This window comes from Drosophila tropicalis, unplaced genomic scaffold (assembly GCF_018151085.1).
Source record: "Drosophila tropicalis isolate 14030-0801.00 unplaced genomic scaffold, ASM1815108v1 contig_1021, whole genome shotgun sequence".
Lineage (NCBI taxonomy): Eukaryota > Metazoa > Arthropoda > Insecta > Diptera > Drosophilidae > Drosophila > Drosophila tropicalis.
Genome location: NW_027172381.1, coordinates 2,929 through 15,151, shown reverse-complemented (window position 1 = coordinate 15,151; position 12,223 = coordinate 2,929). Strand labels below are relative to the sequence as shown.

General features: G+C 40.0%; 1 protein-coding gene across 1 annotated transcript; it reads left to right on the top strand.

Annotated features, from left to right (window-relative positions):
• Positions 1 to 8,772: 8,772 nt before the first annotated feature.
• Positions 8,773 to 10,233, top strand: LOC137587440 (golgin subfamily A member 6-like protein 22; the record flags this gene model as incomplete). The annotated part of the gene is made up of 1 exon (XM_068303868.1): positions 8,773 to 10,233. A coding segment is annotated over exon 1 (1,461 nt), but the record flags the coding sequence as incomplete, so codon positions are not given.
• Between the last annotated feature and the right edge of the window lie 1,990 nt (positions 10,234 to 12,223).

The following is a 12,223-nucleotide window of genomic DNA, read 5'->3' as shown; positions in this document are numbered from 1 at the left end:
AGCAGGAGGCTAACACTGCTCAGCACATCGTTCGGAGACAGGATGACGCGTTCAGGCAGCAGGAGCGCGAACGGGACGCACAAGCCCACTTCGTTGCTCGCCAAGATCCTGATTATCGTTCGATAGAGCAGGAGACCAACACTGCTGAACATGCTGTTCGCAGAGAGAATCAGGATTACAGAGAAGGCGAGCGGAACCGTGATGCAAATAACCGTCGAATTGCAAGACGGAATCCAAGCACAAGAAGGCGGGAACAGAATTTAAATTCATCCCAAAGAAGAGTGACTCGAAGGCAAGCCCGAATTCTGGAGCAACAGATACAGGATATAAATGAGGCACGAGTTATTAATTTTCGGCGAGACCCTCAGAATCGAGAAGCGGAGTCTCAGCGACAATCGCAACGAAATAGGGACGCCAGAGCTGCACTGTCTTCTGAGGAGTTGCAGGAACACAGAGACTTGCAGACACAGCAGCGCAGGACTGCCGTACGTCAGGCGTACCTCCGAAATATCAAAATGGGCCCAACGGAAATATGCATAAGCTGTGGTGGCACATTTTTTAAACAAAATGTAAAGAGTTTGAGCAAAAATCAAATTTCTCTTAAGTTTCCCCGATTAGACATCTCGAAAGCCTTCTATTTGTCAATAAAATTTCATTCTGAAAATGGCACTTATTTATTTTGCTCTACTTGCCACAGAGCAATAAATACTGGAAAAATTCCAAACTTATGCCTTTCAGAAGGTTTTGCATTCGCTGAAACTCCCGAATGCATGCAGGATATATCATGCCTAGAAGAAAGACTTATTTCACCCGTAATCCCATTTATGCGAATTATTTCCCTAGGCTTTGAAAGACAGTGCGCAGTAAGAGGAGCAGTTGTTAATGTACCTATTTCCGTAAATGATACAGTAACAGCTCTGCCACGCACCTTTGATAACACCCATGTGGTGCAAATACTTCTAAAACGGAAGCTAGAGTACAGACATAGTTTCATGACTGAGACTATTCGACCAGCAAAAGTTATGGATGCGTTAACTTTTTTGGAAAGCACGGAGCTATACCAAAAGCATGGTATTTCTGTCGTACATAATTGGCTTGGCGAACTTGCAAACAATGAGGAAGTACCATTTATTGCTGATGACCGAGATCGCCCAATTGTGGAGCAACTCCTTGCCGAACAAATGGAAATCGACCCTGAACTAGAAGGCAATGAGGAAGAAGACAATTTAAATCCCGGTGGTCAAGAAACTTTACTGGAAAATGAGCCCGTTGAAAATGCAATTATTGCACGAATAGCAATGGCTCCCGGTGAAGGCCGTCGACCTGTAGACATGACGATACAGGAAGATGCTGAAGAGCTATCATTTCCATCCATTTCATGCGGACAAATTTTCAAGGCAAAAACAACATATGGTCGCAAAGCAAAGTCTCAACTTCGATACTACGACCGACGCTGCGCAAAGGTACCAAAAATTTTGTACATGTACAAACGATACGAAATGACTCGCATAAAAAATGCCATTTCTATTTGCCTTAGGAAAAAATCAGGCACGGCTCATGTTACCGCGGCTAACATGATGGATGAATCCTTCGTCAATAGCCTGGTCCAGCATGACGATGGATATCATCTTCTTAAAGGCTTGCGTTCCTCTCCAGCACATTGGGAAGCAGAGAAGAAAAAAGTTTTAGCTATGATTCGCCAGTTCGGACTGCCAACTTTCTTCATTACTCTCTCAGCGGCCGAGACCAAATGGAATGAACTTCTGGTAATTCTATCACTTCTCATAGACAAAAGAATTATCAGTGAAGAGGATGCATCGAATCTGTCAGCATCAGAGAAAGCACGGTTGATCCGCTCAGACCCTGCGACATGCTCCAGATATTTTGATCACCGGCTTCATCAGTTAATGAAACTTTTCAAAAGCAAAGATATTTTTGGCGATTTTGAACTGTCTCATTATTATTGGAGAATAGAATTTCAACAACGTGGCTCACCACACTCTCATGGGATGTATTGGTTAAACGGAGCTCCAAAAATGGAGAACACTAATGGATCGTTAAACACAGAAGATGTTATTAGATTCATTGATATGTTCATTTCTACTAACGGAGATAATGAGGAGCTTCAAGATGTTCTTAGGTATCAATACCATAAACATAGTGCCACATGCAAAAGAGAAATTCATAGAGAAAGCAAATGTCGGTTTAACATTCCATATCCGCCAATGCCAGAAACTAGAATTCTAAATCCCTATGGTGAGGAGGAAACTGTCCAAGAACAGTATAAACAATACTGGAATCGCATTCAAGAGCTCTTGGAAGAAAAAAGAAACCTCCCAAATAATGAACAAATAGAATTAAATAATTTTGAAAATTTTCTTAGTCGTTTGGATCTTCAATATGCGGATTATATTCAAGCCATACGAACAAGCTTAAAGAAGCCTCAAATATTCCTTCGAAGAAAGTTCACTGATATTATGCTGAACGCATATAATGAAGATATTTTAAAACTACACAGAGCAAATATGGATATCCAATTCATATTGGATGCATATGGTTGCTGTAGTTATATCATAAATTATATAAATAAATCGAATAGAGGAGTATCAAAACTGCTACGCGAAGCCATGGATGAAATTACTGCAGGTGGTCATCGAGATCGATCGATTAAGGAAAAACTGCAGCATCTTGGTAGCAAGTTCATAAACGGATCAGAGATTTCAGCTCAAGAAGCCGTTTATAATATTCTAGGGCTTCACATGTCAGAAACGAGCCACGGAAATATATTTATCAATACCTCTCATCCCGAACAAAGAGTTCGGATGATAAAGTCGAAGAAGGAGTTGGAAAGACTGCCTCCTGATTCGACGGATATTTATGTTGCAGGACTTCATGAGTATTACGTACTTAGGCCAGAATCTATGGAAGACGAATGTCTAGCCGACTTCGCTGCCCTTTATGAACGTAAGTTGTCTCGTAGACACCGTGTGTCGGATGAGACTGTCATGGAGGATGATGATAACATCGAAGAAGGAAATCCTGCAGAAGAAAATAATGGGACTATAGAAGAAGATAGTAACATTGATGAGGTGCCTGAATATCAACTACAAAATGGATCAGGATGCATGAGGAAACGAAAGCATCCATATATTCTGAGATGGAGAAGGTTCAGCAAAAATGAATCCAGACCAGATTATTTCAGAGAACTCGTGACTCTCTTTTTTCCCTGGCGCAACGAAGATATTGAAATTGTAAATAAGGACAACGAAGTTACATATAATAATAACAAATTCATAATTGAGGCCAACAGGAAAAAATATGATACAATGCAGGAAGATTTATTTGAGCAAATTTTACAGGATGTTCAAAGGGAAAATAATGAAGATAACCAGGAATCTTCCGTTTCGCAACTTTTGGATGAAGAATTCAGAGGATTTGCAATTCCAGAAGTAGCAAGAGACCAAAATGTTTTTCAAGAAAGCGAAACCAATCATAGCTCTGATGAAAATGGACCCAGAGTTATAAAACTGCCACCGCTGATACCTGAAAACGATTTGTTTGAGCTGGTGCGCTCACTAAACAGGAAGCAGCGTCAATATTATGCCCACGTAATGCATAGAGTCAACGCTAATAACCCCTTTTACGAATATGTGGGCGGCGGTGCAGGAGTGGGAAAAAGTAGACTTATTTCTACAGTTTATCAGTCGCTTATGTTGAGGTTTACCACCGTGGCGGGTAGCAACCCAGAAGTGACTAAAATATTGCTTTGTGCCCCAACAGGAAAAGCCGCCTTTGGAATCGGAGGTCTCACATTGCATTCGCTTTTTTCATTACCGGTGAACCAGTCTTCAGTTGGACTCCGGCCCTTAAATAACGATGTTCTCAACACCATTTATTCGAAGCTTATGGACCTAAAGCTAATAATAATTGATGAGATATCAATGGTGGGTGCCAAAATGTTGTCTAATTTGGATAGTCGGCTAAAACAAATATTTAGAACAACGGAATATTTTGGCGGAATTTCAATAATTGCCTTTGGAGATTTAAAACAACTTTCTCCAGTTGGTGATAGATGGATATTCCATTCTAACCCTAGAGACAACTACGGCGTTATTGCAGGGACTGCACTTTGGGATCTGTTTAAGTTTTATGAACTCACAGAAATCATGCGCCAACGCGAAGATTGTGCTTTTGCAGTAGCGTTGAATAATATGTCAGAAGGTAAAATGACCGATAGCGATATTGCTTTAATAAAAGGAAGGGAAGTCAATACTGGAGTGTTGAACACAATCCCTGATGAAGCGATTCGACTATTTTATTCAAATGCAAAGGCAAACAGTTATAACATAATGAAACTGGCACAAATCAATACTGAAGAATTTATTTCTACAGCAAAGGATACAATAAAAGCTGCATCGGTGACTCCTGCAAATAAAATAAGGATCTTGGAAAACGTTAAAGGATTCAAAACCTCGGACACCCAAGGCCTTCCATATACCCTCATCCTTAAAACTACCGCGAAGTACATGATAACAGTGAATATCAATACTAGTGACGGATTAGTGAATGGCGCAAGTGGACAACTTATGGGAGTTGACTGCTTACCAAGTGGAAAAGTATCGACACTTTGGGTTAAGTTTTTGGAGGAGTCAGTTGGAGCTGAAGCCAGGTCCAAAAAAAGAAATCCAGCCCATTCTGATTGGACCCCTATTGAAGCTGTTCTAAGAACTTTCCAATATCGAAAGAATGAACAGGTATCAATAGAACGCAGCCAGTTTCCAGTTGTGCCTGCTGAAGCGATAACAATACATAAAAGCCAAGGTGCCACTTATAACAAAGTAGCGGTGACCTTGCAAGATGGCATGAGCCGATCTGCCATTTATGTAGCTTGCAGTAGAGCAACCAATGCATCGGGATTATACATTATTGGAAAATTTTCTCCACCGAGGCAAATGCAAGAATCTGACCCAGTCTGCATGGAGCTAAACAGTCTCAGAACTGAGAAACTTCTCACGCCTTGCCACAATTGGATTCTCGACAAACCACTAGACAATTTTCTAGTATATTATCACAATATACAAGGTTTGCATCTGCGAAGTGCCGATATATTGAAAGATATATTTTTAAACTCTGCAGATGTCCTATGCTTTGTGGAAAGCTGGACGAGAGATGAAGATGAATGTTGCATAAATGGTTATGATATAATTGCAAGGATAAATGGATCCGCCCGAGTGGACAACAGAAGATCCCATAATGGAATTATTGTTTACGCGAAGACGGAAAGTGTAGAGAACATAGTTGTTTTAGAGCAAAGAAGCCTGGAAACGGAAAATCCGAGTCAGATATGTCAACTTGTAACATTTAAACGCATGGAGACTATTTTTATCGTCACGTACAGAAATCCATCGTTTCCTGTAACGCAGTTTAGAACTACAATTACGACATTTGTGGAAGAATTGCAAGTTCACTACAGCAAAATAGTTGTTTTGGGCGATTTCAACATATGTCGCTCAACAGGCCAAGATCAATTAGAGTCTACTCTGAATGGTCTGGGGTTATCAACTCTTCTCGATAAAATCCCAACAACAAAACAACTGACCGAAATTGACTGGGCATTTTCAAGTATCCGCGAACCCCATATCAAAGCCCAAGTTTACGAAACACCATATAGTCACCATGATGGCATATTTGTTGGTGTGGAATAGACATTTCCGTAAAATTCCGGTTTCTCCCTGTCTCTTCTTTTCGTTTATTTTTTTCTCTACGGGAATCTTTAACAAAGTTGCTGACTGTACGCACTTTGGTTACTTTAGTTGTGAGTCGGTTCATAGCTGGAATTTAGACTTTGCTTTAATACAACGAAATCATAATTTCGTATTGATTTTGATTTGGAAACATGGGTGCGAGATCGTAGGCAACACGCATTGGCACGTGCTGGACGTCGAGCCGATAGAGCCTACAGGCTGCAGGAGCAGCAGGCCAACTCTACCCAACATATTGTTCGGAGACAGGATGACGCGTTCAGGCAGCAAAAGCGCGAACGGGACGCAGAAGCCCACTTCGTTGCTCGCCAAGGAGCAGGAGTCCAACACTGCTCAGCACATTGTTCGGAGACGGGATGGAGCAGAAGCCCATTTTCAGAACGTAGCGAAGCATCCTGAACTTATTAAAGCGAAATATTTCACTGTTTGTTTTATAAATCTCTTAAACAATAATTTTCTTTTATCTAACTCTCTCAAATAGTATTTTCAAAAGGAAGCAAAGCATACCGATCGTTTTAAAAAGGAATATTTGTCTGGTCTAAGGAAAGTATACATATAATCTCTTAAACTATTATCCCTCTTTTTAACTCCTATGATATTATTTTCAGAATAGATCGAGGCATCACGATCTCATTAAAAGGGAATATTGGTCTGGGTTAAGGAAAGTACACTTATAATCTTTAAACTATTGTTTTCCCCTCTCTTTAACTTTTTCAAATTGTATTTTCAGAACCAAGCGCAGCATCCGATGTTAAAAGTTAATTTTGTCTGGGCTAAGGAAAGTATAAATTTATTCTTTTCAACTTCTACTTTCTTCTTTCCTCAATTCCTTAAACCTTTTCTTACAGAACAAGAGAAGTGTGCCAATCTTTTGAATGGAGAACATTTATATCGCCCTAAGGAAAGTCTAAACCTAATCTAGTATTATAAACTTTCTTTAACCCTTAATTCTTTTTTTTTAGAACGAAGGCAAGCACACCGAATAACCAGGAATATTTCTTCGGGCCGAGGAAACGTCTAAATAATTTATAATTTCAAATAAAGATTTATATTGTTTAATAATCATTAAATGTGTTTTGAATTCAGTAGTTTGAAAAATATTTGAGCATATTTATAATACGACAACTAATACTGTTGATGTATAAAATTTCACTTTTCTTATCGGATTAAATATAATAAAGAACTGCAAGGGTATATAAACTTCGGCAAAGCCGAAGTTAGCTTCTTTGATATTTATACCCTTGAAGAGGGTATTATAAAATTGGTCAGATGTTTGTAACGCACAGAAGGAGACGTTTCCGACCCCATAAAGTATATATATTCTTGATCAGCATGAGAAGCTAAGTCGATATAGCCATGTCCGTCTGTCCGTCTGTCCGTCTGTCCGTCTGTCCGTCTGTCCGTCTGTCCGTCTGTCCGTCTGTCCGTCGGTGCGTACGCGTTTTACTCAGCCATCTTAAGAGCTATCGGGATGAAATTTTTTTTTGGGAGCTTTTTTTTACCCGGGTGAGATAAAGTATGAAAATCTTTGGGATCGGACTACTATATCATATAGCTCTGGAACAAAAATTTTTGCAAAAATTGGAGTATCCCCATGAAATTTACCAATATAATAGAATTTGATATAAAATCTCAGATCCCAAAATTTGACCCTGATCGGATAAATAGAACACAAGTTACAGTCTATATAAATCGGCTCAAACGCTGGTTGCTGCCTACTACGTCATCATTAAATCAACAGATGCCATAGTACAAACACAGGCATGGCTACACTGTATGTGTGTGTGTGACGATCAAACTTGTAAGAATTTTATGAATACATACATTTGTAAGTTGGTATGTATGTATGTACATATGTATGTACAGCTGCATATGTACATATATATCTATATACATATATATATATATATGTGCATATATATATATGTATATACATATGTGCATATATATATATATATACATACATATGTGCATATATATATATATATACATACATATATATATATATATATATACATATATATATATATACATATTTATGTATGTCTGTATGTGCATACATATTTAATGAATATTATTTACATATGTACATACATATGTAGGGATGGATGTACGTATGAACATATTTTTGTAGGTATCTACATACATACATACATACATATGTGTATACATAATTATGTATGTAATAAAATATTACAGCGTAGCATTTTAAAATAATACATTTCTATTTTTAGTGTAATCAATATCCTTAAATTTTTTAGATAACAGTATCAGGTATTACATTACGAATGTTCTAATTTTTTAAGCATATGCTATTGAATTTTAGTTTTTAATACATAAGTAGATTGTTCTACCTATCGATTATTTCGATAACAACACAAAAGGTATCGATTTAGTGTAAGATGGCGATAAACAAGATATTCCGTTGGCAATTATGGTGTCAAATTTTAAAAATTTCAACTTCGGTAATTTACCATATATTAGTATTGTATTAAGTGTTGAATAAAGTGTTAATTGCGAAAAAATACTATCTGGTTTGGTAATATTTAGTATTTTTGCGGTATTTCAAACAAGTGTATAACAAGTGTATTTTTTACGCTTGGTCACATTAAAAAACGAATAAGAAAGAATAATTGCGCGTTTTCCAATTGATTTTTAATAAGAAACAAAAACATTTAAATTTCATAGTAATTTGTGCTTTTGAAAAGTGTGTGCGCTTCCTATAAATTTCGCGTTCGCGAGTGAAGTCAGTGCTACTTTTTGACGAACAAGTTTTGGAAAACATCGCCAGTTAATTTTTTGCGTTTGTACTAGTCTTTTTTAAGACTTCTCTCTTTCTAACTATTCATCATATTATCTAACTTTCAGCTTTATTTTACATATCTAAATTATATTATCTTACTTTCAGCTTTTTTTCACATCTAAATTATATTATCTTACTTTCAGAATATACCATATTACTTTTTTAGACAACTTATTTATAATATAGCATAATTTTAAGTTTTCTAACATGCCTCGCTTGTCGAGAAAATCTGCTGAGCAACGACGACGAGAAGCTGCAAATCGGGCTCTTACCTACCGCCAAGAAAATGGCAGCGAGGTTCGCGAGAGAAATACGCAACGCATGGCAAATAATCGGCAAAATGATTTGGAAAGACGGGAAAGGGATCGTAGACAGGAAGCACTAGCACGTGCTAGACGACGAGCCGATAGAGCCTACAGGCTACAGGAGCAGCAGGCCAACTCTGCCCAACATATTCTTCGGAGACAGGATGACGCGTTCAGGCAGCGAGAGCGCGAACGGGACGCAGAAGCCCACTTCGTTGCTCGCCAAGATCCTGATTATCGTTCGATGGAGCAGGAGTCCAACACTGCTCAGCACATCGTTCGGAGACAGGATGACGCGTTCAGGCAGCAGGAGCGCGAACGGGACGCACAAGCCCACTTCGTTGCTCGCCAAGATCCTGATTATCGTTCGATGGAGCAGGAGGCTAACACTGCTCAGCACATCGTTCGGAGACAGGATGACGCGTTCAGGCAGCAGGAGCGCGAACGGGACGCACAAGCCCACTTCGTTGCTCGCCAAGATCCTGATTATCGTTCGATGGAGCAGGAGGCTAACACTGCTCAGCACATCGTTCGGAGACAGGATGACGCGTTCAGGCAGCAGGAGCGCGAACGGGACGCACAAGCCCACTTCGTTGCTCGCCAAGATCCTGATTATCGTTCGATGGAGCAGGAGGCTAACACTGCTCAGCACATCGTTCGGAGACAGGATGACGCGTTCAGGCAGCAGGAGCGCGAACGGGACGCACAAGCCCACTTCGTTGCTCGCCAAGATCCTGATTATCGTTCGATGGAGCAGGAGGCTAACACTGCTCAGCACATCGTTCGGAGACAGGATGACGCGTTCAGGCAGCAGGAGCGCGAACGGGACGCACAAGCCCACTTCGTTGCTCGCCAAGATCCTGATTATCGTTCGATGGAGCAGGAGGCTAACACTGCTCAGCACATCGTTCGGAGACAGGATGACGCGTTCAGGCAGCAGGAGCGCGAACGGGACGCACAAGCCCACTTCGTTGCTCGCCAAGATCCTGATTATCGTTCGATAGAGCAGGAGACCAACACTGCTGAACATGCTGTTCGCAGAGAGAATCAGGATTACAGAGAAGGCGAGCGGAACCGTGATGCAAATAACCGTCGAATTGCAAGACGGAATCCAAGCACAAGAAGGCGGGAACAGAATTTAAATTCATCCCAAAGAAGAGTGACTCGAAGGCAAGCCCGAATTCTGGAGCAACAGATACAGGATATAAATGAGGCACGAGTTATTAATTTTCGGCGAGACCCTCAGAATCGAGAAGCGGAGTCTCAGCGACAATCGCAACGAAATAGGGACGCCAGAGCTGCACTGTCTTCTGAGGAGTTGCAGGAACACAGAGACTTGCAGACACAGCAGCGCAGGACTGCCGTACGTCAGGCGTACCTCCGAAATATCAAAATGGGCCCAACGGAAATATGCATAAGCTGTGGTGGCACATTTTTTAAACAAAATGTAAAGAGTTTGAGCAAAAATCAAATTTCTCTTAAGTTTCCCCGATTAGACATCTCGAAAGCCTTCTATTTGTCAATAAAATTTCATTCTGAAAATGGCACTTATTTATTTTGCTCTACTTGCCACAGAGCAATAAATACTGGAAAAATTCCAAACTTATGCCTTTCAGAAGGTTTTGCATTCGCTGAAACTCCCGAATGCATGCAGGATATATCATGCCTAGAAGAAAGACTTATTTCACCCGTAATCCCATTTATGCGAATTATTTCCCTAGGCTTTGAAAGACAGTGCGCAGTAAGAGGAGCAGTTGTTAATGTACCTATTTCCGTAAATGATACAGTAACAGCTCTGCCACGCACCTTTGATAACACCCATGTGGTGCAAATACTTCTAAAACGGAAGCTAGAGTACAGACATAGTTTCATGACTGAGACTATTCGACCAGCAAAAGTTATGGATGCGTTAACTTTTTGGAAAGCACGGAGCTATACCAAAAGCATGGTATTTCTGTCGTACATAATTGGCTTGGCGAACTTGCAAACAATGAGGAAGTACCATTTATTGCTGATGACCGAGATCGCCCAATTGTGGAGCAACTCCTTGCCGAACAAATGGAAATCGACCCTGAACTAGAAGGCAATGAGGAAGAAGACAATTTAAATCCCGGTGGTCAAGAAACTTTACTGGAAAATGAGCCCGTTGAAAATGCAATTATTGCACGAATAGCAATGGCTCCCGGTGAAGGCCGTCGACCTGTAGACATGACGATACAGGAAGATGCTGAAGAGCTATCATTTCCATCCATTTCATGCGGACAAATTTTCAAGGCAAAAACAACATATGGTCGCAAAGCAAAGTCTCAACTTCGATACTACGACCGACGCTGCGCAAAGGTACCAAAAATTTTGTACATGTACAAACGATACGAAATGACTCGCATAAAAAATGCCATTTCTATTTGCCTTAGGAAAAAATCAGGCACGGCTCATGTTACCGCGGCTAACATGATGGATGAATCCTTCGTCAATAGCCTGGTCCAGCATGACGATGGATATCATCTTCTTAAAGGCTTGCGTTCCTCTCCAGCACATTGGGAAGCAGAGAAGAAAAAAGTTTTAGCTATGATTCGCCAGTTCGGACTGCCAACTTTCTTCATTACTCTCTCAGCGGCCGAGACCAAATGGAATGAACTTCTGGTAATTCTATCACTTCTCATAGACAAAAGAATTATCAGTGAAGAGGATGCATCGAATCTGTCAGCATCAGAGAAAGCACGGTTGATCCGCTCAGACCCTGCGACATGCTCCAGATATTTTGATCACCGGCTTCATCAGTTAATGAAACTTTTCAAAAGCAAAGATATTTTTGGCGATTTTGAACTGTCTCATTATTATTGGAGAATAGAATTTCAACAACGTGGCTCACCACACTCTCATGGGATGTATTGGTTAAACGGAGCTCCAAAAATGGAGAACACTAATGGATCGTTAAACACAGAAGATGTTATTAGATTCATTGATATGTTCATTTCTACTAACGGAGATAATGAGGAGCTTCAAGATGTTCTTAGGTATCAATACCATAAACATAGTGCCACATGCAAAAGAGAAATTCATAGAGAAAAAGCAAATGTCGGTTTAACATTCCATATCCGCCAATGCCAGAAACTAGAATTCTAAATCCCTATGGTGAGGAGGAAACTGTCCAAGAACAGTATAAACAATACTGGAATCGCATTCAAGAGCTCTTGGAAGAAAAAAAGAAACCTCCCAAATAATGAACAAATAGAATTAAATAATTTTGAAAATTTTCTTAGTCGTTTGGATCTTCAATATGCGGATTATATTCAAGCCATACGAACAAGCTTAAAGAAGCCTCAAATATTCCTTCGAAGAAAGTTCACTGA